The following is a 26,604-nucleotide window of genomic DNA, read 5'->3' on the forward strand; positions in this document are numbered from 1 at the left end:
TGGCAGTACTTATCAACAGATCTCTCTGGAGACCCAAGTCATGTAGATAGAAGCAGGGATATATTTAAAAAAAATTCATGAGAGGGAGAGCACACACAGAGACCAAATCCAAGACTTTCTACCGTAATAAAAACCTCAGCTGCCTTTCTTTGAGCATGATGGAGAGCTGGATCCCACATGCGAACCATCTCACTCAGGCCCACAGCCATCTATTCTTCCGGGCATGAATATGATTTTTGCCATGTTGTAGATGAAGACACTGAAACAGATGGAAGTGTGTGAATTCATCCATGGGATGCTGTTATTGAAACTTTTTGTTAAGAGTCTGTGTAAATCCTGAATTCAGTGGAGGGGAGGAACGGTCTCAGCACTATCTTGACTCGCAATTCATTCTAAATTTACCATTCTCTCACCAGATAAAGACCCTGGGCTGAGACATACATCTTTGTTTTAGCTAAAAATGGAATCCATAATTACACTGTTTATCTGCCTCATTTCCTTGATGAAGGGACTGTGGAAACCCGCTTCTACTTGATTACCACAAAGGTCTCATTGGGGTGAAGTTTCACAAAGAGACTGGAGCTTGCTGGCACCCAGTTATGAATGGGGATGCATTCACAGAGACAAAGGAAGAGCAAGGCTTTTCAAATGGCAAATCTATCCATTCCCTATCGCCTGCACATAATTACGGTGAACCCAAGTCAGTTATTCTCATCGGGGACATTTGTTGCTAAGGGAAAATTCAAGCAATCCAATTGTGTAAATGTTCTATTGAATGCTCTGTGGAGAGTGAGTGGTAGGTGGGTCATGGTGACTTCAGCTTCAGATACCTGTGTAAATGGAGTGAGAGCCAGACCAGAGTTATCAGCAAGCGTGGCTCCTGGGTGAGACTGTCCAGGTGCACACCTAAACCCTGCCACTCACAGCTGTGTGCCTTTGAGCAGGCATCTTAACTTCACAGAGTTTTAGTTGCTTCATCCACCAAATTACATAGCAGTGGGGCTTTGCTTATTGTGTGGTGATGAAGGTTCCATTCACAGACGCACACCGGCTCATGCCCAGAAGCATCTCCTGAGTGGTAACTGCTGAAAGGCTTCAGTTGTTTTTCACTTAAGTACGTGGTAATGGTAGAAGGGGTGTCACTGAGTGTAGAACACTTGCCTCGTCTAGGTGATGTCCTGGATGACGTCACCAGCTCTGCTGTCAACCAGTATATGCATATATAAGATTATGACAAACCAGTCTGTACAGGACTCAAGGCAGCTTGCATCCAGCTTCTGAGCTACAGCTGTCCCTTCTGGGAGATGCAAGAACTGACCTAGGCTAGCAGCAGCATCTTTGAATGCCTACACCTTTGCTAGATCACAAGTTTTGAATGCCCAGACTTAAAACAGGACTCAGTAAGTAGATGGCTGGCAGTCTCGGGTAGTCATTGGTTTGAAATTCCAAAGATAAACCATAGTGACTGGCAAACACGGATGGTGTTTTCCACAATGCTCTAGACAAAGCAAGGCCCAGGTTAGTTAGAGTACATGTGGCCATGTCTTTGTGGGATAATTTTTATGCTTTTCAAAAGCACATCCAGCCAGTCTACAGTCATGCTGCAAATTGAGTCAGCAGTTATCACGACATCAGCATGGAGTACCCTACAATTGTCAAAGAAAAAGGAATTGCATCTCCAGGAAGGATCAGGGCCAAAGGAGCTTCGCCTTGGACATTTGGACTCATTCCATCATAAAAGAGCCCAGACAATTAGAATTAGAGATGGTGAAATTATCGGGCTTATTTAAATCGTGTGTGTGTGTGTGTGTGTGTGTGTGTGTGTGTGTGCGTGTGTGTGTGTGTGTGTGTGTGTGTGAGAGAGAGAGAGAGAGAGAGAGAGAGAGAGAGAGAGAGAGAGAGAGAGAGAGAGAGAGAGAGAGAGAGAGAGAAGGTCAGCAACTGGTCTATAAAGTCACATGTTCTAGTGTTCTAGTTAAAAACAATAAGCTGAACTAGACTCTGCATTAATTTGTTTTAAATAAGAAAAAAATATGCCAGTATACTATGACTCCCAATAGTTTCCCCCAAATAAGGAAACCTCAGGGGGGAAACACATACATTAGAAACAGTTGTGTTAGAATATAAGAATAGGGCACAGTTTACTGATGCCCTAATAATTATCTGACTATCAGCAGCTAGGTATTTTATAGTGTTGCTCTCATGGACCCTCGTAGATCCCACAGCATCCCAGGAAGGCACTCTGCCATGGTTCTGACACCCACCCACATGCCCCTGGAGTATAACTTGACATGTTGAATTCTACACATCATGTTTAGGAATTACAAATGTAAATTTTATATACAAGATTAATTCCATACATACATCACCAAAACCAAACCAAAACAAAAAAAAATTGTGTATAGGAAACTCCAGATAGTCCACTGTGAAGATGTGAATGAGTAGACCTACTGTGCAGTGTACCTGAGCTGCTAGCACCCCCATTCTGTAGATGAGAATGCAGAGAGCTAGCTAGAAGCAGCAGAGTGGGGAATTTGTATTTCTCTCCTGCAGGAGCTTTTGCATTTAACCATGAGCTATTGCATACATCATCACTGGCATCGTTTAATGTTACCAAGCCAAGAATGCTTATTCTTTCGTTACTGTTATTGTTATAATTAACCCAGAACTTAGCATTCTCTACCAAACACTGTTCTCAGTGCTCATCAGTGTTCTGCTGACTTCTCCCATCAACCTCTGAAAGCAGAACTTGATGCACTTCTGTATGAATAAGAAAATTGAGACTTACAAACAGTTTGGATCCCATCAACTGGGTGTAAGTTATCTAAACTACTTAATAGCCTCCAGCCTGTGTGGAGTGCTTCCTGGGCACTCATTCCTACACCCACAATATTTAGTTATTTTACACCAACATGGTGTCTTATTGAAGGAGAAACTTCATAATAGCAGCATTTGGAATGTGCTATACTTCAAAGACATTATGTATTTTACTATTTTATATTTCAATTTTCTTTCAATGATAGAACTACGCAATTGTGTCATGACATTGATCTTGCCCTCAATAACAGGGTAATGTGGTATAGCTTACGTTTTTATGTATGTATTCAGATTCCCAGATGTGTTGGTGCTAAGTTGTTGTGAGTCTGAGGTCAGAGACCCCGTGGTTGATGTTGACCCAGAAAAGTAAAATTCTTGTGATGCATAAATGATAGTCGATCAAGCCAACATAACTGCTTTAGGAATTATAGCTTACAGAGTTGCTTGGCAGATGAAATCACTGGACTAATTAGAAAATAATGCATTGTGCTGTGCCTAGAAAAATCACAGAGCTTCCTAAGTAGAACTGCATTTGAGCTGCCGTGGGTAGCCAGGCACGGCATTGAGCCTGAACACCGAGCTTTTATTATTATTCTGCTCCCCTTTTCCCTACAGCCCAGAAACTGAAACAGACCCTGGAGCCTTGTGATACTGAATACCCTGCCTTTGTTTCCGAACGCACCATCAAGGAGACCACAGGGAACATTGCTTGCGAAGACTGCTCCAAGTAAGCCACCCCCAACCCCCGCAGCCCCACTGTCCACACCTTTCTGTTTCATGTGGAGCTTTCCCCATGGGTCAAGGAGAATGGAGCATACATACAATCACACTGGGAGCCAGGAAACATGGCTGCCCTCTGGTGTGAGGACCTAAATCTATCAACTGGGAAGAAACAGCCCTTGGTTTGGGGAGATTGATTTAAGATTGGGAAACATCCAGAATGTGTGGCAATACATCTTGGAATGTAAAAGAGTTTAGTTCAACTTGTTGGTGTCTGGAGGAAGTCTTAATTGGTGTGGTTTTTTTTTTTTTTTCCCAGCTGACAGTTGTCAACTTCAGCAAATGTCCTTAGGTGTGTTTAGCAAGGACTCTGCTTCCTCGTGTATAGCTGAATCCCACCTCCTACGTATGGTTTCTTTGTGGTCTGATGTTGAGCGTTTATGATCTGAAGATGAATATATTTTAATAATTTCATTGGTCATTTAGAAACTTTGGTCTCTGTTCCTGTTGGGCATGTACCTACTGGATAATTGGATCCATTCTTATTGATTTGGGTATTGTGTGTTCCCTAGACTATGTTGTTAATAGTACAGACACTGTACGTATCATCCTGTCCTTTGGCCTCGTCACTATTGAATTAAGTTTTCTTTTGCTTATACTTTAATATCGTATGTTTTGTCCTTTTCTGTTTTATGCATTGTGTGCCGCTCTCAAAGAAGTCTTTGCCTTTCCTAATACATCCATGCTTGCATTTTCATTCTGAGTACACAGAGTGCTGTTTGTATCTAGAACTTTAAAACCTTGCGGCTTGTATGTGCCACCAGCACAAACGGAGCTCCTACTACACCCTTTTTCATATACAAGTATAAACCTGTCCTTAGTGTTCCTTCCGTGTGTGGATGGTGGGGCATGCCTATACTACAGGGCCCATGTAAATGTCTGAGGGCAACTTTCTGGAGTAGGTTTTCTCCTTCTACCTTTACATGGATTCTGGGGACCAACCTACACTGGCAGGCTTATACACCTTGATCTTAACCCATAGGACCATCTTCTCATCCCATCATTCCTTGACCTGCACTTTTGTGTATGTTTGTGCATACATAAGGTGTGTGGGGGGCTGGGGATTGAACCTAGAACTTCACACCTTTTAGGCAGCCATTCTATTAACTTGTGCTTTCTATGGAATAGTCTTTGATTCCCTATCCATTTGTAATGATGCTTATAGCCACCAATCTACAGAGCTGTTTTTGATCTTGTGTGTTACCAGTGTTATGGACCATTAGTATAGCTTTGTGGTCTGACTTGATACTTAGGAGAGCATCTATCCTTTCCTTATTCTTCCTCCAAGTTTTCTTGGGTATTCTAGTTCTTTATCCTTTTATCCTAACTTGAGGATTTGCTTGTTAATTGCTATGAATTCTAGGGTTTTCATGAAAATCACTGTAAGCTACAGTCAGCTTAAAGACAATAACTAGTTTTAGGATACCTGAGCTTCTTATTCATAAACTAAACACATCTTCTTATTTATATGTCTTTCCCCATGCCCCTTAAAACAGGTATAAATTGTATCAGTGTTTCTTGTTTTCATAAGTAGAACACATCTACAACTATGTTTCTAATGTATAATGGTGGTGCCTGAGGATAACAGTGATAGATAATGGTAATAGAGTTTCTGTTTCTGAATGTTTTATAGCCAATAGATTGCTCTAGGTGCTTTCAGTCTAATCGTTCTTATGTGGCTTCCATGGACTTTCTGCTAGATAAAAATATCATTTATGAGAAGTGTCTGACCTCCATACTTAATTATTGTTTCATGATTTGTGGCACCAGATACTATTGGCCAGATGTTTCTATTAATCATGTTTAATAATACCATGTTAAATATGATATTTGTTAGATTTTTTATTATAGGATATAAATAATGTGAAAATTTTCACATTAGCCATTTTTCCAATACCACATTTTAGTTATTTTTAAAGGAATGGTAGGTGTGAACATTCCCTGCAATAAGGAGTGATTCTAGAATATTCTGATATTCCTCACTGAATGCCATAGTATCTTTGAAGAACAGAAAAATTTCTAAAGTTCAAATCCGTATGACTTAATTCTTTGCTCATTTCATACATGTGTGTGATGCATTCCGGTAACGTTCATCTTCTTGCTCTCTCTTATTCACCTTCCACCCACTCAGCAGCCCTCTTCCTTGAACATGGTAAATATTTATGTATATATGTACATAGTGCAGGAACATTTGTGTAGCCATTGTTACCATTCCTGCTTAGAATTACTATTGGTTTTTCATAGTTAGATATTTGCTAGATTAAGGAAAACATCAAGAGTTTCTGTTGCTATCATTATTGTTTGATACCTGGCTGTCCTGGGACTCACTCTGTAGACCAGGCTGGCCTCGAACTCACAGAGATCCACATGCCTCTGCCTCCTGAGTACTGGGATTAAAGGCATGCGCCACCACAACCTGGCACTGAATTTTATTTAAAATTTTTATGCTATTAAAGTAACTTATTCCTATGTTGTTTTGCTTACTTATTTCATTTTTCATTGTGAAATGTGCATATTTCAAAATTAAAATGTGTATTGCAGGCACATAAGTATGTGTATAATCATCTGTTCATATGACATTTTGCCTGACCATACCCACCTTATGCTATAGTGGACCCGTGAGATTATATTGCCTGGTGACATCATAGCATCTTAGTTTGCTTGTACTTGATGATACTTAGTGACAACATCACCAAACGACACATCTCTTACACAGCGTTCCAGCCTCTAAGAAACCCGTGGTTCTGTGTATGAATGTGGGTGTCCTGTACCTTTCATAGCAGAAACCTTATTTAAAGTGAAAATCGTATTTGCTTTCTCCAAATAAAACTGCCATTACCCTTTACTACAAAAAATGAAAAGCAAAGCAGATTGCTAGTCATTCATTTGACTGGTTTGATAAACTTTGGGATCAAAAGTGAAAGTGTCAAGACTTCCCGTCCCTCTCCTACCATTTGGCTTTGCTATTAGGTTGTTTGCCACACAATTCCACAGGGGGGTTTCCTGTTGTCTGCTACATGGGACATTTCCTATGAGATACAATGTATGTTTCTCTTGAATTTCACGAGAATTCACAAAGCTTCCAGTGGCGGGTGGGATGTGTGGGCTGAGCATTTACAATTATTTAGTTCACTTCTTTTGTGGACAGATCTCTCTGGATTTTCTATTTCTCGCTCTTTTGTAAATTTTTCATTTTCTCATTTTTTTAAATTAGCATGCCAAATCATGGCTTTTGCTATGTCATTTTCATACATGCATATCATTTTCTTTTCATCCTTTTTATTTTTTAATTGATTAAGCAATTATAATTCTTTTGATATTATGCATTTCATCTCATTTTCAAGTTTGTTGAACTCATTTATAAATGGTGTTTGATATAAAATGCTAACATATTTGCTACCTTTGTCTCTTTTCTTTTCCTTTCTTTTTAAAATGTTATCTGGTATATTTAAAACGATGCATATTTATGGGGTACCATGCGATGTTTTGATATACATTGTATAGTTGTTCAAATTAAGGTGAAAGTGTCTCCTTGGGTGTTTATTATTTCATTGTGTTAAAAATATTCAAAGTTCTCTCTTCTGGCTTTTTAAAAGTGTGTAATATACTGTCCCCTTTTAACTTGTGAGTTTTAAATTCTTTCTCTCCCTCCTCCCTCTCTTTTTCTGCCTCTTCCTTCGTCTGTTAGCTCAGCCTGTCTTCTTGCCTTTCTCCCTCACGCTCTCCCTCTCCCCTCTTCAGGCTGTCAGTGGTATGTTTGTTTTGAGTTTACCGTTTTCAATCTTGGAATATCTAGTTTTTAGTGTTCTGCTCTTCTGTATGCTCTATGCATTTCTCTCTCCATCCCAGTACATCTTTATCAATTTAATGACCAGGTTTTCAAAATTAGCTGTAAAGATTTTCTAATGTAAAGTCCTTTGTATCTGCATGTATTTTAATGGTCGTTGAAATTTCTTAGCAAATGGGTTTTGAGGCTCTTTTTGTTTATAATTGACATCTAATTAAATGACATTGTAGTCCACATAACGTGCTTTTTGGTATATGTGCAAAGTTGGTTTGCTCTGTAGTATTTGTTCATGTGTTTTGAAAGCAAGTTGTGTTTTCAAATAGCTTTGTAGAGAGATCAGTATTTATCCATTGGATGAAATGTGATCAATGTATTTAAAACCTTACTCATTTTTTTCTTTTCTGTATATGAGTTTCTATTACAGATGTCATGTAATCTCTTCCCAGGTTAGGGGTTTTGCAGTTCCTTCATATCATTCAGTTCATTTTGCAGTCTAGATTTTGAAGTTACATTACCATGGAAATCCCTGTTTGGGTCAGTATTGCTCCCTAACCAGTCATTCTTTTCCCTGCTGGGTAAGAGCCGTCTTTATATATAAAGTACCTCAGACCTCAGCATCTACTTCATTTGCTTACCAGGTAGGTAAGGCTGCTCATTTGGGGAGTGGTGTTTAAATGCGGGAGGACCTGGTCCCTTCCTTTTCAGTCTCACTGGTGTCCTGTCTTGCGCTGGGATTTTGCTCTGTAGCTAGGATACAGCTGAAGTTGGTTTTCAGTGCCTCTGTCATCTGCCAGATTGGTCCCTTGCAGATTTTTTTTCTGCTTCCTGACAAATCCAGGTCTACCCCTGCCATCATTTTAGGTGCTTTTCTTTCCCAGGCCTTGTCTTTATTTCCTGACTTTTTTAGATTTCTGAATTTTCTGGACTCATTTTTTTTTCTCCTTGTGAGTACTCAGGTACATCCTCTATCTTTTCAGTAACTACCCTTGCCCTGTGGACACGCTCCCATTAGTTAGAGCCCCTTGCTCATAAACAAAAACAAAAATGTATGAGCCTTCAACCAGGCTTACCTCCTAGCTCATGCGTTCAGTTCTCGCCTTCTATGTTTTTAACCCTGTAACTATTCCATTCCTCTTGCTGTTTAATGTGGCTCGTCTCTGGTTACCTCCACCACCATGTTTCTTCGATCACTGTTGCTTTAGATGTTAGTTTGGGTTTGGGTATTTATGACTGCTGTAGGAGTGACCCACTCTGTCATGCTTTGTTTGAAGCCCCTCTTGGGATGTAGCATGTACACTGTCATGAAGACCCCGACCACAGACTCTTAAATAGGAATGTTCTCTACTGTCTCCCATATCTCAGCTCTGTGCCTTTGTAAGTAGTTTGGCCTGTCCCCCTTGTAGGTGGCTTCCACAGAGTTCCCTCTCTAATGTGCTCTCAAGTTTCACTGAAGTGATTCTCAACATCAATTTATTCCTTTTTGCTTATTGACTTTATCTTGTGTGATTTTTTTTAAAACTCACTTCCTTTTGGTCTGCTGCTTAAAATGTCCATTTAGCTCTTATTATGAATGACTTTCTAGAAGATTAATTTACTTCTCTTAAAAGTAAATCTCTTCCATATAGCCTTTGTTAGGGTCTCTGTACTAAACGGTGATGTTTTAAGAGTGTTCTAGTAGCGCATGTTGGAGAGCTACTGATCATCTCTGCTGCCGAGTCTTTTCTTTGCTCGTAGGTTCTTTACTTGTGGATTCTGTTACATTTTTTTTAACTCTGAACTTGTCTCATATATTAATTATTATTCTTTGGCACTAGCACAGGGCTCAAGTTTCTATGGTAGCTGTGCCTTTGGACTCCTCTCATGTATCTTATTAGTATTGACTGCCTGGGAATAATCGTTATGTAAGTCTTCATATTTAAGTGTTTCATCACCATATAATTATGGTAAATATTTTCCCTACGCGGAATTCATTTTCAGCTGCAAGTTTGATTTCTCATGGGCACTGCTGTTCTTCCTGTTCAGGGCCTCAGAGAGGGTCAGATTAGTGGCTCCTTATACTTAGCTGTAACCGTGTAACTTGGCTTTCCTTCCTCCCATAAGCACGCTTGTAGTTAAACATGTTTTATTTTCCAATTTCATCCCATATGTCTGAGTGTTTATGGCAGGATGACTTTCACGTTTGCCCAATCTTTCATGTCATAGATTAGTCTTCTGACTGCAGACATTCTAGGGTCACCACAAGAAAGTGGTGAGTCTATGTAGGGGGCCTTGGAAGTACAAAGTTCAGAGTGCGATCCCTGCCTTATTAATTTCTTTGTGATGATGGGCAATTAATAATAATAATAATAATAATAATAATAGTAATATCAGTAAGCATATCATGGACTCACTAAAAGAATCAAGTGAGAAAAATTGTGTTATGGATTTAGCACAATGCTTGGGACAAACTAGTACCCAGTAAATGGCCTCACTTCATGCATGTAGAGTGTTCTAGAATATGAGTATGTGTGTCCCCTGCCCCAAAGTCATATTCTGACAGTGATAATGTTAATAGATGGTGTCCTTTAAGAGGTGATTAGGGCCTGAGGGCTCTGCACTGCCCTCACGAATGAAATCAATGCCCTTACAAAAGAAGCTTGAGGAAGTCTGTTTGAGTCTTCCTCTATGCTTTTGAAGCTTCCCCATCTTTGAAGCAGAGGGTCAGCCCTCTCTATAATGTCAGTCTGTTGGCAATGATCTGCAGCCACAATGTGAATGAACACTTTTGTTTTTCCTAAGTTACTTATTAAGGTATTTTAAGTGCCACAAATGGCTGAGGTGTATTGTACCTACATTCACTAAATTTGAATCCTGAAAAACATTCTGGAGAAATATGAATATTCCTGTCCATGGTCTACCATCACTCTTGTCCCCATAGAAACAGAAACTACATGTCCAATTTTAATAGGTCATGCACATCTTAGTTGTTGACAAACCGTGGCTTTGTGCTTTAGGGAAGTGTATACTGCCAGTTTTGTGATGAAGAATCTTACAGACCAAAAGACACTATACCCCCAGGTATCAAGACTCCAAACTCCAAGAGGTCACCCTTATGCCTTAGCAGTCATGCATTATGATTCTTATGTCCATTGTACCTGAGAAAACATAAGAAAATCCAAGGAGGGAGACTGCTAAGGAAAGCAGTATTTTTTTTCTTACCAACTCAAAACTAGAAACCAAAGGTGCAGTTTGATTAAAATTACCTAAAGGTCTCAAAACTAAGAAATGCTCACCAGGCACTTTGGCACACATGGGAGATCACGGCATTCTCCCTTGGTCCAGAAATTAGGCTGGTGCTTTGGAGAACACACAGGTGGATGGCATGGACACAAGTGAGGCTCCTGACTGACTCTATTTACAGTGTCATGGCTGCTTGGTTTCAGATCTTGAAGCCCTGCTGAGCTGGAGGAGAACGGAGATGAGGCAGTTCACAGGAGACTGTTGATAAAGGTCTTCCCAAGTTTGCTGGTCTAAGTGAAGATGCTGCAGGCTTCCGGGTTTTCCCCCTTTCAACATTTCATTAAGAACACAACGTACAACTCAGTTGCATACTACAGAGACAAAGCATTAGACACTCAGGAGTAGGGATGGAAGGGCTCTGTGCTCTTCCTTCATTCTTTGAGTAAGCTTTTGATTGAAGCATGGCCCATTGAGAAATATGTCCAAATCCTAAGATTTAAATTTTCCACATGAACCCATCCATACAGCCGATGCTGAGGCTAAGACCGCAGAGGGCAGCACCAGCTCCCCAGAAGCACCCTCCGTGTGTCCCGTGTTTGGCACAATTTCTACCTCCCATAGGGTCACCACTGTCTGGATTTCTGTCTTCACAGATTGTTTTTGTACCTAGAACCTGTGAGGTGAGGGTGGAGTTAATAAGATAGGGAGCTTCATGTATTAGTGGTTCTGAAGTTTGTTCCTAATGAATCGGTGCCGAAGAGAAAAAAAAAAAAAACTGTAGGAAGAAAATTAAAGCTAGCCCGTGCCTTCAGTAAACATTGTTTGGCTGTCCATTACATCCCACACACTGGACTATGTGTGAGGAAGCAGTAATGAAGGGCATCCATGATTCCTGTCCTTGTGGCCTTGGTGGACCAGCCACCAGGCAGTTTGGGGGCCAGTGGCCAGAGAAGAAGTAGCCCCCAGCAGCACGGAAGTGAAGAAGAGGGTGGGGGAGAGGAGGTCACTACCTACTAAAAGAGCAGGTGGGGGGAGGGATGGGAGGTGCCCAGCTCCAGGCGGGGGGGGGGGGGGGCTGACCACGGCAGAGGGGAGGGCCAGAGGAAGGTGTTCAACCAAGTTCCACTTCAGTGAAGCCGCACACAGCTGGGAGTGAGGAGAGATGAGAGGAGCCCTTTGGATCTTCTCAAAGGAAACTGGTTCTTGGGGGACTTGAGATGCTTCCCTGACATCCGTGTGGAACAGAAGAAAGGTCTGAGGGACGAGAAGGAAGTGATCAGGTTCTTTCTCAGTGATGGCCGAGACAGCAGAGACCACAGTGACAACAGTGGACTCTTGAAACAGAACCCACCATCCAGAAGGCTGTTGTCATTCTCCCTTCCCCCATAAGACGCACATACCAATAAAACACAACATTCACGTGCTTTTTCTCCTCGTGTGTGTGTGTGTGTGTGTGTGTGTGTGTAGCGATGTTTCACATGCGTTCACATGCATGTGTGTCTCCATGGGTTTATGAGGTGAGAGGTTAGCATAGTCTTTCTCAGATGCTTCTCTGATCCAGTTTTTTAGTTAGGCAGGTCTCTCACTAAACCAGGAACCCTCTAGGAGGCTAGACTAGCTGGCCAAAGGAGCTTCAGGTCTATGTGTCTCCACCTCCCTTATGCTGGAATTGCAAGTAGACAGCCACATCTGGCTATTAAAAAAAAATAGGTACTAGGGATTTGAACTCAGCTCCTCATGCTTCAGGGGCAGGCACTTTCTTAACTAAACCACCATCTCCTCAGTGACCCCCTGCCCTTCCTTTTATGGCTAGAAATCAACAGGTTTCCAAGTAGCTAGCTGAATGAAAAGTCAACTCATGGCTGTTATGTCTAACCCTTAAATCACAAACCTTTGTAATGAAACAGTGGTGTAACACTTCTACATCATAATGGCAGACTCAGAGACTTGGGGGACGCGGTGCTTTTGAGCAGGGGTTCTCAACCTGTGGGTCAAGATCCCTTTGGCAAACCTCTACCTCCAAAAATATTTACATTATGATTCATGACAGTAGCAAAATTACAGTCATGAAATAGCAACAAAAATAACTTCATGGTGTGTGTGTGAGGGGGTCACCACAACATGAGGAACTGTATTAAAGGGTCACAGCATTAGGAAGGTTGAGAACCCCTGGTATTGAGGAACTGAGTTCTTTTATTCCTGTCTGCAGTTCCCTTTCTGTCATTTCTAGCCCCAATGTATAAAATGCAATTTATTAGAGTATGTACATTATCTTTATAGACTGTGTATGAAGTTATTATTTATCCCTCCATGTGAGCAATACGTTCCTGGAATGTAGGATGATAAGGAGGAAAGTTATGGTACTTAATTTTTGTCACCCACCCTTTCCTCGTGGCCCACAGATAGCTCAGTCTAGTGGCTGGTGCCATGGTAACAAGAAAACAGTTCTCCATCTGTAATTAGCAGAGAAAACTGTCAACTTTTTGTCTGAAATGAAATTTTTTTTCACATAAAGTTATCAGGGATTATTACTAATTTTGATCAACTTCACAGGTAACTTCAGGTCAGGAGTAATTCCATTCAAAAATAACACAACTGTAGCATTTGGCCAGCAGTGAGCTGGAAACTGAGTTTGGTTAAAATTATAGGATTTCAGAAATTATGCACTAAGATCTTTTTCATAGAAAAACATCTCGCCTTCCGCAATGGGACATAGAAAACTGCGTCCATTACCAACTGGTCTCAAGGCAGCGATTACTGTCCTCCACAAGCAATGGGCAGCCATAGAGCCACAGTCCCAAAGAACCCTGCACCTCCCATGGGAACAGGCAGGAGCCACCCGTTTGCTTCTGCTGTGTCATTAACAATCCCCCATCCATTAGAAGGGATTGGATGACCCTGGGCTTGAGATATGTTCTAGAACCAAGGAAGCCATGTCAGTTGGCTCTAGCCATAGTGTACGCTTGGTTTCCTTCTGGGGGGGGGGAATGTTGCTCCTGACTCCATTTCTATGTCCATTTTTTAGCATCACAAGATGGTCTAACATGGAAAATCTATCCAGGGATGACTCATTTTCTCTAAATAGAAACCTTCAAATTGGCGACTCCAAAAGTAGACATTTATCTGTCTTTAACACAGACAGATATATTATATAGTATAGCCAGAGAGACAGTATGCAACATTTTAAAAAAGGATTTATAAAAATATAGGGTTCATTAAGAATGCAGGAGCCTAAAAGAAAATATAAATTTACATAAGAATGTCATTAGGGTTGGTGGTTTGGATGCTGCAACCAATAATTTTCGTCATTCAATATCCCACTGATTATTAAATTAATCTGTTACTCAAACAGCAATCGAAAACAACTCAGCTCATATTTTCTGGGCATTTGTGACTGTCAACAAGTTTACAGAAGTGAATGGCTATGAGGAGTGTTAAGTTTTATGATTTTTCCAGAACATTTCTTTACCTCTTGATAACCTTACCCCCTTGGCTAAGGAAGTGAGCTGATCCACAGAGGTTTCCTTGGAAGAAGAATCGACTGTGAAGTGTAATACCTGGAGGCTGCTGAAAGTAATTAATCAAAAATAAAACTTTAAGTATGTGTCACATTTTGAAGGCGAGAGCCTCCACTGCCTTGTTATATTTCAACACTGGTAAGCTACCAATTCCTAAGGTAAAATGGGTTTCTTTCTTCTTGTTTTGTAGCATGTGATTTTCCTTTTGGTAACATCACTCATCGCTTTTCATAAAAATTCCGCTGCCCTCAGTTTCACTTGGGGATCTGTGCACAGATTTGCTCATCTTCCTGCGAGCTCCCCAAGCCTTGGCTCCACTCTCTTCTCTCAACACGCCTCCCCACGCGCCTTTCATGTAGCCCCTCAACTGAAGGAGAGTAATTGGTCTCGAAGCTGTGTTGACATGTTCCGTGGGCTACAGTTCAGAGGACCGCAGTTCAGAGATTCTGTGTTCTTAGGGAGGACTCCAATTTCCTGTTGAGCTCTCAAACTGGGTGGGCAATTTACCCTGTGTGTTCAGACTTCTCCAGCAGAGTCTGCAGGTGTTCCTTCCTGGGCTGCCTTCTGCGAACCACCTGTAAAATGGACACATTGCAAAATGTGAGCGGGACACTTTTCCTCGAATCAGTACTGAGAGGGTGAACTCTGGGGGCAGCATTGCAGGCTGGGCCACCACACCTAACAGCACAAAGACCTGAACCAGTTAACTAGTTATCTAAATGTTCTGAGTCTCCTGTTTGCTCGTCTCCACATGGGCAATGCTAGGTTTGGTTGGTTTGTTTTTTAAGATGTACAGGGGCTTGGGGTTTGCTTAGTTGGTAAACCACTTGCCCTGTAAGTACAAGAAACTGAGTTCTATCCCAAGAACCCACATTAAAAAGCGGGGACAGGATATGCTGGCAAACACAAAATAATGCCAGCACTAGGGAGGCAGAGACAAGAGGATCCCTGGGCCTTGCTGGCCAGCCAGTCTATCTCAACTGGTAAATACCAGTTCAGGAAGAGCCCTGTCTCAGGGGAGTTAGACAACATTCCCAGGGACACCCAATGCTGTCCTCCTGTTTTCACACACATGTGCGTCTCCACATACAGAGCCTCCACAACACGCTTTAAAAAAAAATGTAGTCCTCATACTTAACACAGTGTTTAGCAAAGAGCAAAGGTTTTGTAAATTGGAGGGGTTTTTTTTTTGTTTTTTTTTTCTTTTCCTTTTTTGTAGAGCACAGTGGACACCCCCTCTGTGTTGACAAGGATACCAGAAAACCACAGGACCCCAGGCAGGCTCCTCTTCCAGATCTCTCAGACTGGAGGTCAGATTCAGTTTCTGTCAGGAAGAGCAGACAGTGGGGCCTTTGACCAGTGGCCCTCACCAGATAAAGTAGCTCTTGGGTTTTTGTCCTTTTCTGGGTTTACTTGACAGCTCTTTAATAAAATTTGGAATTCTGAACTTGAAACTGCACATAGCCAATAATGTTCAAATACTTCATTAACCAAATTAGATACAGACTTTGCCAGTGGGAGAATACTGGTGTCATGAATAATGTAATTTGTAGGTGTTAAAATGTAACAGTTTTTAACCACTTAATTTGGAAGCCTACACTAATTGGTTGAAATATTTTGTATCTTTTGCTCTAAAGAGTCTTGCCAAATATCTGTCCCCAATTTTGTTTAAAGCTGGCAACTGCATGTGATTTGTTTTCCCATCACGTAGCCAGTGGCCTTCTCATGTGGGCCAACCTTAATTTTCAAATAAATCAGCTCTCTACCCTCCAGGGCGAGTGACACCAGTGGCCACCCAGCGGAAACAGTGGGCTGCATTCCTGACTTTTGTCACCACTGGGACAAAATACCTGGCCCAAGGCAGCTCAGGGGAAGAACAGTTGATTTTGGCTTCCGGTGTGGAGGGGAAGGCCGGGCAGCAGGCGTGGAACGGGGCAGGCAGCTGGTCAAGCTGCATCCACAACTAGGAAGCAGGGAGAGATGGGTGTTGGTGCTCAATGGGTCTTCTCCTTTTTGTAGTCTGGTATTCCAGCCCATGGGATGGTGCTGCCTACAGGCAGTGTGAGTCTTCCTCGCTGAATGAACCTACTTGAAAAACTCCTCACAGTCACATCAGAGATCTAGCCTCTAAACGTTTCTAGATTCTGCTTTTCTTTACTTTCTTTCTTTCTTTTTTTCTTTTTCTTGTTTTGGTTTTTCTAGACAGGGTTTCTCCGTGTGGTTTTGGTGCATGTCCTGGATCTTGCTCTGTAGACCAGGCTGGCCTCGAACTCACAGAGATCTGCCTGGCTCCGCCTCCTGAGTGCTGGGATTAAAGGCATGCACCAGTGGCCTGGCAGATTCTGCTTTTCAGTTGACAGTATTAGGTGTCACAGGGCCCTTGCGTCTGTCTTCCCACATATTGGATTCTTTGTGACTTGGAATCGACGATCCAAAGGGATTCCACTCTTCGAATTTCCCACGGCGACACACAAGTAGCAATAGAAGAGTGGCAGGCAGCCCCCCACGCCATCCCTCCCGCCCTGTCTTCTTGTTCCTCCCTCTTCTGAATCTCAGAATTAGGTAGTAGTAACTTCTAGATCCTAAAAATGGTGTCATTCTATCACACAAGATTAAAAGCATGGCTCTATAAAATCCAACCCTTCCCCAACAATTCGCCATATGTCAAGGCTCTGCCCCTTTATAAAAGCCTGCTTTCCTTTTTACTACAGGAGTGGAGCCAAGCCAGAATAAGTCAATGCTTGCTCTTACAATGAGCGGCCTAATTAGAGCTGTATGTTTGTGGTTGCTAAAAATGCCTTGACTTTAAACATTCACAAAGGAGAAGAGAGGTAAATGCTTGTCTCGGGAGTTTTGATGTTGAAAATATCACTATAAGATGAAGACGTGGTCAAAAAGTATGATCAATCTAGATTAAAACCTAGACATGTGAATGGATCTCACCTGCAATCCCAGAATTTGGGAGGGAGAAGCATGAGGGTTGCTGTGAGTTCAAAGCCAAGGCTGGGCTACATAGTGAGTTTTAGGCCAGCCTAGGATACGATGTGAGACCCTAGCTCAAAAAAAAGATAAATAAATAAATAAACAAACAAACAAATAAATAAATAAATGAAATTTGAAAACCAAACCACTCTGATGGACTTTTTCCCAGTCACAGTTCAGCGCTGCTCTTTCCTGGGACAGAAGCGTCACTGATCCCTGTCTCCAGTGCTCCTAGGATAAAAGAGCACCCTAAATTCCAGGTGATTACAACTTTGAGAAGCCGGATAGTGTGGACGTTGTTATGTAGGTGCTGCTATCTTGGCTTGCTCTTTGATAAGCTATGTTTGGAGAGGGTTTAATACAGGAAATGTTGGAAATTACTGTTTTCTCTCCCGAGTCCACTGGGCAAAATAAAAGGGGTTCATGTCTGTAATGACGGGGCAGGTCTCTACCTGATAGGAATTAGTCTTGCGAACAGTTTCCCATTTGTACGTTTCTTAACGTGTGGGAAAGCGGGGTGGGAACATATGTACACTTGGCCGGGCTTACAGCATAGGGAGGCTTTCCTCTTCCATGCCGGAGGCTAGGAGACCAGCAGAGCCAGCGAATATTTTTAGAATGTTTATTTGCATGTGGGATGGAGGGCACAGAGCTGTCTCCACACAACTGAGGTTTGCAAGTTACTTTTTTGCGGTGCATTGTCTGCATCCGGGTGGTGGTGTGTACCGTGACCCCCGCCTCGCTCCCTCAGAGAGCTGTCTGTGTTCCCTCCCTGCTCTGCCCAGGACTGCACCTGAAGTGGCTTAGTGAGTCGCCAGAACCCTATAGATGTGTGTTTATTACCTCTCCAGCTTGCCCCCGTCTGTTTAACTTGGAAAGAGTTGATATATTCCTGTGGGTATTAAGACCCATCTGATGTGTCAAAGGAACCCAGCGGGGATCAAAGCTGCTTCCAATGCAGCACACTGAATAGAGAAGCAATTTCTAGGCACAGACCACTTTTACAAGGGACATTCTGTATACTCAGAAGGGAATTCATTAAAAAAAAAAAATTGTTTTGAGACAGAGTCCTGAAGTGTAGCTAAGGCTGGCCTTAAACTCAGAATCCTCTTGCCTCAGCCTCGCAAATGTGGGGGTCTTAAGTACACACCGCCATGCCCTACAGGAATTCACAGATGCTGTAGTTCTCAACCCTGTAGGCAGCCTCCAAGCCCACCTTCTTGGGGGTTTGATGAGGAAACGCTCTGACAGCCGAGGCTGGATGATGGCATCAGCTTCTAGACGTGTTCTATGCCCAGGAAGATGCAGCTCAGGAACCTTACCAAGCACATTGCCCCCTCACTGCTAATAAAGTGCCTTGGGAGGGAATGTGGGTGGGGAGATACCAGAAGGAGGGGGATTAGAGAGAATAGCCACAGAGAGAAGGAAGCAAAGCATATAAGATCGTTAGAAAACCAAGTGTGTGTCTCCTTAGAGGTTCCATTTGGGAAGCAAATCAGCCCCATGATCTTGATCAGTTCAGGAGCTCTAAGCCTCTGTGAATTTTGAGAGGTGAAGTTCCCAGATGCCTATCTTTTTTTTTTCCTAAGAGGATTACATCCATCTTGTTTCTTTTCCTTCCATTACTTCTTTTTTATTATTTTAAAAATAATTTCCTATATGTATACTATATTCATATTATTTCTCCTCTTCCCTCTCCACATAGACTCCTCCCATGTCATCCCTACTCAATCTCAAATTTATGATCGTTTTTAGTCATTGTTCTCTTTCTCTCTGTCTCTCTCTGTCCCTCTCTGTCTCTCTGTCTCTCTGTCTGTCTGTGTCTGTGTCTGTGTCTGTGTCTCTCTGTCTCTCTGTCTCTCTGTCTCTCTGTCTCTGTCTCTGTCTCTCTCTCTCTCTCTCTCTCTCTCTCTCCTTCTCTCCTGCTGGGTCCATGTAGTGCTGCTTATATGTGTATGTATTAATGACTGACTTTAGAGATGCGATAACTTAGCAGGAAGCTCATCCTTCGAGAAGACTGATTCTTCCACTCTCCATAGCCAGGGGTTGCCTGCAGCTCTTCCTGTTGTCCTATTTTGTCTACCTTTTACCATGGAGAGAGCTGAGGCTCACAGCAGTGAGGTACCCTGCCCCATGCTGCAAAGCTCAGGAAGGGAAAAGGGTTTGCTCTGTTGTCCCTGAAGATGGGTAAAACATCCCAGTGGATATGCATCTTTTCAGTCATGTCTTTATTGTCATCATTTCCTCACTGGTGACCCGTGTGAGGCAGTGGCATCCTCTCCCCTCCCTTCTGGTGCACTTGTCTATAAATCTCAAATGCTAAGGTGTTTGCAGGTTTTATGTGGCTATGACAGGATATAATTATATAAGAGGCTTCATCTAACCTTGAATTTAGTGGTGTTCCATAGCTGGGAGGTCTTCTAGATTCACTATAGAAAGGTGGATGCCTGTACCTCCAGCACCAAGATCTGTTCATTGAGATGAGAATTTCCAAAAGGTTAACCTTCGGAAGTATGAGCGCTAGGGGGATGGTGGGGTTGGTGTGTGATTCTTGTGGTTGAGACACCTGTTATTTCGTCGGCTATTCAAAACCAAGTGTCTGGGTTACCAACGAATGGGAATTCAGATTCCGAAGAGCTGATCAGAACTTTATGGAAGTCACTTAAGGATAGAGGAGGTGCACAGAAGGACGTGGAATTCCCTGTAACCCTGAGGGAGGAGTCCCAGTGTTGACCCTCAAGTCCAGTCCACCCTTGTCATGCTGGAATCATTCTTTATGTCACCACTGCTTTGACACAGCTGGTCATTTTAAAGTAGCTGTTGGACTTGATGGACATACACAAAATAGGATTCACCAACAAGGTAAACTTGGGAGCAGAGCATCGGGAAGGCATCTGTGCTGTGGCCCTCCAGCAGGCCCTGATGTCGGGTCCTGATGTGGCTTCTCCCTGCTCTTTGCCATGCATGCTATGTTGAACTGAATCAGTTGATGTTAAACTTCCCACTACCCCTAAAGTGTCAGATCTTTCCTTATTCTGGGGATTTGGTCTAGAGAGCCCCTTAGTGGTCTCAGGCAGTGTTCTGAAAGTTGTTCTCTGAAGAGACTCCCCTGCCTCCCCAGCCCTCTCATGGCTGTCTCTCTCCTCTCCTCTCTCCTCCTCCTCCTCCTCCTCCTCCTCCTCCTCCTCCTCCTCCTCCTCCTCCTCCTCCTCCTTCTCTCTCTCTCTCTCTCTCTCTCTCTCTCTCTCTCTCTCTCTCTCTCTCTCTCTCTCTCTCTCAGTGAAGGTCTTCCCCAGGCTCTAAAGCAGTGGTTCTCAACCTTCCCAGTGCTGAGACACTTGAATACAGTTCCTCATGCTGTGGTGACCCCCAACCATAAACTTATTTCGTTGCTACTTCATAACTGTAATTTTGCTAATGTTATGAATTGTAAAGTAAATATCTGATATGTGGCCCACTAAGGCTGAGAACCACTGCTCTAAAAGGAAGCCACCCCTTCCCTTTGAGGTTCCGTCATGTTTGGCCCTGAATATCGTATTGCTTCTGTCTCATGCTCTCCTTCCCACCTTCTTGTCCGATCTTGACCTTCAGGTGCCCTCATTCCCATAAACCCCACTGAAGGGAGTTTTCCGTCCGCTTCCTTTCTGGATGACCACTGCTGCTCCCTTCTTCTGACATTGTCCACCCTTCTTCTGACATCGTCCACCCTTCTTCTGACATCGTCCACCCTTCTTCTGACATCGTCCACCCTTCTTCTGTCATCGTCCACTCTTCTTCTGACATCGTCCACTCTAATGATATCCGCGTCTCTTCTGCCTCTCGAGTTGTTGCCCTTGCTTGTCGGTCTTTTCCTTTTCCTTTGTCAGGTCCCTTTCTTCTCCTCGTCTTTGCTTGGGCTTTCTTGGCTGTCACATGAATCCTCTTGCCCTCCTCCCCTGCCTCCCTCAGCACCTCTGCTCCTTTCCTGCTCTCCTAGCTGGCTTTATTGTCTGTGCCTACACTCATACAGCCCTATTTACATATATACAAATACTAAAGTTAGGATCCACACGGGAACATGTAATTATCTTTCTGAGTTTGGTGCACCCAACTGTTGGCATTACACACACACTGAAAAGGAGAGCAATGTAGAGAAAACAAAGTAAAGATCATGTGCTACATTACCACTCAGAGGAAAAAGACAGGTAGGTCCACACTCAGGTTCCACAACCACATAGCCTGGGTTTGAAGCCTGGTCCCACTTACTGCTTCAATAGCTTTGGACACACATCTCATTTCCCATGCACAACATGGGGGTAGACTGCATGCTGCTGTCTTTCTAACCCCCTTTTGTGTGCAAACTGGCTTATTTCTTATCCAACTGGTTTCCTTGTCCTTAACACAGTACACAGGAAACTAATGCCTTCTTTATATCATGCACAGTGGGCCAGTCTTCCCAAAGCAATTACTGATGATCAGAATTCCTACTTCTGGGCGTTAGTTGGACTTCCTGGCAGTTCTGTCTGGTGCTTTCCGATTTAAGTAGATAAACTGAATCCATGCAGAGCCTGCCGAAGCTAGCCGATGGCAGGCTAGAGAGTAGATTGGAACTGTGGTTGCTCCCTCAGTGGAGCACAGATATTCGTTCCAGTTTCTGGTCATTGCAGACTTGTCAGGTTCTAGAAGGGACCCTTTGCAGCCTGACAGTTTGAGGCCACACCATAGCTCTGATACCCATTAGCTATGCCATCTAAGCCAAGGGTACCTCTTTTCTAATTTGTAATTAATGTTACTCTTATCATTGAGATTTGCACCAAACTGGACAATCTGTGCATTAATGTTAGATTCATGTTCCCTGGACTTGTAAGAGGTGTGCTGGGAGTGGGGCTCACTCCCATCACAGCCAGTGTGGTCCTATATCAGTCACGTTCCGGCTGTTGCAGGAAAACTTGGGGGTAGAGCCAGCAACTACTGATTTCTGCTTGTTGATGGAAACACTCTTTGAAACAACTTGCCTTGGATAGGAAACCTTCCTGTGACGATCAAGGCCCTGCCTGCCTCATCTCACAATGAGTTTGTTTTAGGTCAGAGGTCTTCCCATAGTGGCAGCATGGCAAAAGTACTCAGTGAGCGGTAGCTGATGGGGTGGTGATGGTGGCGGTGGCGGCTGGTGATGGCCACACTAGTGATGGACATTCAGGTGTAGCATCCAGCAGGCCAGCTTTGAGGAGTGATAATGGTTGCTGCCCTGTCCTTTGCAAGATCTTTCAGAGTCATTTTTATTCCCTTCTGTACATGAGCAGCCTCATCTATTAATCATACAGATAATAGCATCCTTTTTTTTTTTTTTTGGTGTGAAGGTTGAAAGGGAATTGCTCTTAAAAACACTTGGCACTAAATAAACACTCCATAAATGCTAGCGATTACTGTCATTATTTATAAGAAAAGACTCTAATAGTTCCAGGGAAAGTATTTAACGAATTCCTGACTCTTCTTAAGGGATTAAAAGAAAATTATTCATGTCATAATTAACATGATTTACTGACAATCCTAGTAGAAAAAAAAGAATAAACTTTGAAAAGCTCAAATAATAGCCAAATTTTGGAAATACCTTTTTTTTCTCAGTCCTTTTACAATTCACTTTTTCTTCAATTGAAAGGATGCTGGGTTCCTCTGACTTTTTGTTTATGGGACTTCCTCCTCCTCCAGTATCTCAAACACATGAAAAAACTATTCCCTGCTACCTACCTTGGGCTGACAGTACCAAAGAACTTCCTACCCCAGTTGTTTTCAAGGTCTGGGTCAGCCTCATCAATCCCAGCAAATCCCTGCAGAGTGACCTGAAGGCACTGTGATGTCTGTTACTGATGCGTTTTTGTCTGTGGTATAATAAATACCCTTGTACCTTGCAGACAAAGCTTTGTTCTGACTTTTTGTGTGCTTTTCCATATCAGCCAGCCAAAAATGCAGTGCCATAATATACCCATTGCATGCATTTTAAAATAAATACCTGTTACAACAAAAAATTCTGGTGCCATTTAATCTTGAAGCCTAACTGTGAAAATGGGAACCCATTTCTCATGCTATAAAATAGAGCATTGGAACCTTGTGCTAGTCTGGGTCTTGGACTGTTCCAGGTAGACCTGTCAAAAGCCAGGCTTATGGTTTCTAAGACTCAGCTCCTTAAGACCAATGTTTTCCAGCCACAAAATGACCAACCAGGTGACGGCCTTCATGTGGAACTTAACAAGCAGATTGCTTGATAGCCTTTCATTCACAACGACAGAAAGTTCAACTCAAGCAAGCCAAGTAAAAGGAAACATTGAGATGTTGGCTTATTCTAGTTTTCCAGAGGTTAGGACCAAGACCCAGGTTTTCTCTAGGACAGTGGTTCTCATCCTTCCTAATGCTGTGACCCTTTAATGCAGTTCCTCATGTTATGGTGACCACCAACCATAAAATTATTTTTGTTGCTAACTGTAATTTTGTTCATAACTGCTACTATTATATATGTAATGTAATGTAAATATTTTTGGAGATAGAGGGTTGCTAAAGGGGTCATGACCCATGGGTTGAGAACCACTGCTCTAGGTATTTCCAGCATTGGGCATAGGGTAGCTGCCAGTAACTCTGATGCTCTCCTGCTGTACAGGCAGGCCAATGATCTCCTGTTGTACATGTGGGCCGATGCTCTCCTGTTGTACAGGCGGGCTGATGCTCTCTTGTTATACAGGCGGGCTGATGCTCTCCTGTTGTACAGGCGGGCCGATGCTCTCCTGTTGTACATGTGGGCTGATGCTCTCCTGTTGTACATGTGGGCTAATGCTCTCCTGTTGTACAGGCAGGCTGATGCTCTCTTGTTATACAGGCGGGCTAATGCTTTCCTGTTGTACATGTGGGCTGATGCTCTCCTGCTGTACAGGCGGGCAGATTCTCTCCTTTTGTACATGTGGGCTGATGCTTTCCTGTTGTACAGGCGGGCAGCTAAGACATCTGTATTTCTGTTTGAGTGAAATCATGAATGCCATGCCCAACTCTCAGCCCATTGTTTCTTCTGTACCCATTTGCTAGTGCCCAGGTGACTTGCCTGGACATGTCGGGCTCATCACAACATGGGGACTGCCTGGAGGAAGGTGGATTCCTGAACAAAGAGGAGGATGTGTGTTCCCAAAGAGAGGAAGAAAGAGCAGAGTTCAAAGCAGAGATTCTAAGAATGTCAGGCAGGCAGGCAGGCAGGCAGGCAGAAATCTGTTTATCGGAAGTCAATTGGAAGCAAAAAGGCTTGGAATCTGGGAGAACTGGGAGGCTAAGAAAGGGTCTGGACTACCCATGCCTGCTGCATCTTGTGCAGAATTCATTTGTTAGGAAATTTAAGGTACTTTGACTGCCTTCCTCCCCACCCCCTCCCCACCCCCATTTTCCTTTGTTCACTGTTAGGAGGCATCGCCCTGTGCTGATATATAGAAAGGACGTCAGTCAATGCTCTCAGAAATCCAGAAGACAAAATTGTCTAAATTAAACCGAGTGTCTATTCAAAAAGGAAGAGGGAGGAGAGAGGGAGGACACTTCCTAGGTTTTTCCTGGAAGCATGCTGTTGAATCACTTCCCACTGTCACCCAAATATAGAAGAAATCATGAGTGGAGGGGAGCGGCGGCTGGGACACCCCTGGAGTTGGAAGTATTCCCTTGTGACTGCTGGTCTGAGTGTTCCTAACTTGTTTGTTTGTTTGTTTGTTTGTTTGAAGGCTTCCTTCAGTGTGTGTCTGTGCCTCCTAACTCATACCCACAGAGCCTCTTGTAATTTTCAGGGCATCCTTACACCCTAGAATGCCGGTATCTATTCCTCCATAGTTTCCAGTTCAGTGGTACAAGAGAAAACATTGCCGTAAGCATTGGTGTGCACACCTATATGGAGTTGGCTGGGTTTATATTAGTGATGCCTGTACCCAAGCCACAGCATGGGAGAATGGGGCCAGACTTACTGCTGTGGGGAGAGTTTTGTGGAGGCAGGGACACCTAGTGACAGAGAGCTGACTTAGAAATAAATGAGAGGAGGAAGCTGCAAACCTCAGAGCCAGCGGCATTAGCTGGGAGCAGCAGACCAGCAAGGCAAACTTACCATGCCCCCCCCCCCCCGTGCCCCCCGACTTTCTAGCCCAAAGCTGCAAACTAACAGGATGCTCAGCTCACAGGAAAGCATGCTAAACTTGAGAAACACAAGTCTAAACACAGGGGGCAAGACAGCATGTTGGAAGCCCTCAGTGATCATTATAAAACCTCAATGCTCGGGTCTCTCCCGGGAGATTGTAATGTAATTTGTCTTAGGTGTGGCCCAGGTATCAGTTGGGGCAAACAACTCAGAATAAAACTATGCACTATTCAAATTCTACTTTGTATTTCAATCATCTTCTAATGTTTCCTATGTATATCAGGATAAGGCCTTCTGGTGTGCTCTGGGGGCCAGGTATGGGACACGGCATCTTCTAATTTCCAGGAAGACCAGGGTCCTGTTGCAGAGCCAGCCTAACTAGAGATATGTACCCAGTGGATCAAGATCACTGCAAAATCCAAAGAGCTTCCATGTCTGTGGCTTCTACTTTGCCCAACTTTTTTTTTGCATGTGTGTGTGTATGGCATGTATATGATTGTTTGCACGTGTGTGTTTACACATGTGTGTTTACACATGTGTGTTCACATACATTTGTGTGTGTGATGTTTGTGGAAGCCTTAAGTTGTAGATGTAACCAACCATCTTATTAAATAAGAAACACAGAGCCGATTCAGAGAAGAAAGCCAAGAGGTCAGAACTAAGAGCCTTACCCTTCCTGCTTCAGCCAAGAGAGCTCTCCGAAAGGGACCTACTTCCTGTGTGTATGTCTTTATATAGTCTAGCTGTTCTGCCTTCTCATTGGTTGTAAACCCAAACACGTGACTGCCTTGTCACTACCTGTATGTACAGCCCTCCAGGTCCTCTATGGTATTGAGATTAAAGGTGTGCACCACCGCCACACACTTGCTATGGCTCTAATAGCTCTGACCCCCAGGTAACTTTATTTATTAACATACAATTAAAATCACATTTCAGGTACAAGTAAAATACCACCACATTAAGTTATGTTGCAAATCTTCTTCAATCACTCTCTACTTGATTTACTGAGGCTGGGTCTTGGCTGGATCTGAAGCCCCCCATCCCCATTTCTAGTTACTCTATCTAGCCAGCTTGCCTCTAAGATCCTGTTTCTCTCTCCCGAGTGCTAGGATTACAGGTGGTAAACATGCTGCCCAGCTTTTCACGGGTTCTGGGGACCTGAACTCTGGTCTCCATGCTTGAATGGCAAGCACCGTATCCACTGAGCCATCTCCCAGGCCCCGTTTAACCCAAAGAAAGAACGGAAGACAATCTGTAGAGAGTTAAAGTCTCCAATGAGTAAAGACTTCAGTCAAAGCTTTTAATCCGTGTAGTTTTTTGTTTGTTTGTTTGTTTCAGAGCACAGTTCTATACCAGTTCTCTGGCTGTGTGAT

The 26,604-nt window shown here is 43.1% G+C and overlaps 1 protein-coding gene across 2 annotated transcripts in view; it reads left to right on the forward strand.

Moving 5' to 3' along the window:
• The window catches only part of Cacna2d3 (calcium voltage-gated channel auxiliary subunit alpha2delta 3), an 844,638-nt gene that overhangs the window by 793,361 nt on the left and 24,673 nt on the right, over positions 1-26,604 (forward strand). For both annotated transcript variants that reach the window (XM_052733778.1, XM_052733779.1), the window contains one exon: positions 3,433-3,544. In XM_052733778.1, the coding sequence (XP_052589738.1) occupies positions 3,433-3,544 (112 nt within the window). The remainder of the gene's footprint in view (positions 1-3,432; positions 3,545-26,604) is intronic.

Source organism: Peromyscus californicus, unplaced genomic scaffold (assembly GCF_007827085.1).
Source record: "Peromyscus californicus insignis strain IS unplaced genomic scaffold, ASM782708v3 Scaffold_12__1_contigs__length_115047231, whole genome shotgun sequence".
Classification (NCBI taxonomy): domain Eukaryota; kingdom Metazoa; phylum Chordata; class Mammalia; order Rodentia; family Cricetidae; genus Peromyscus; species Peromyscus californicus.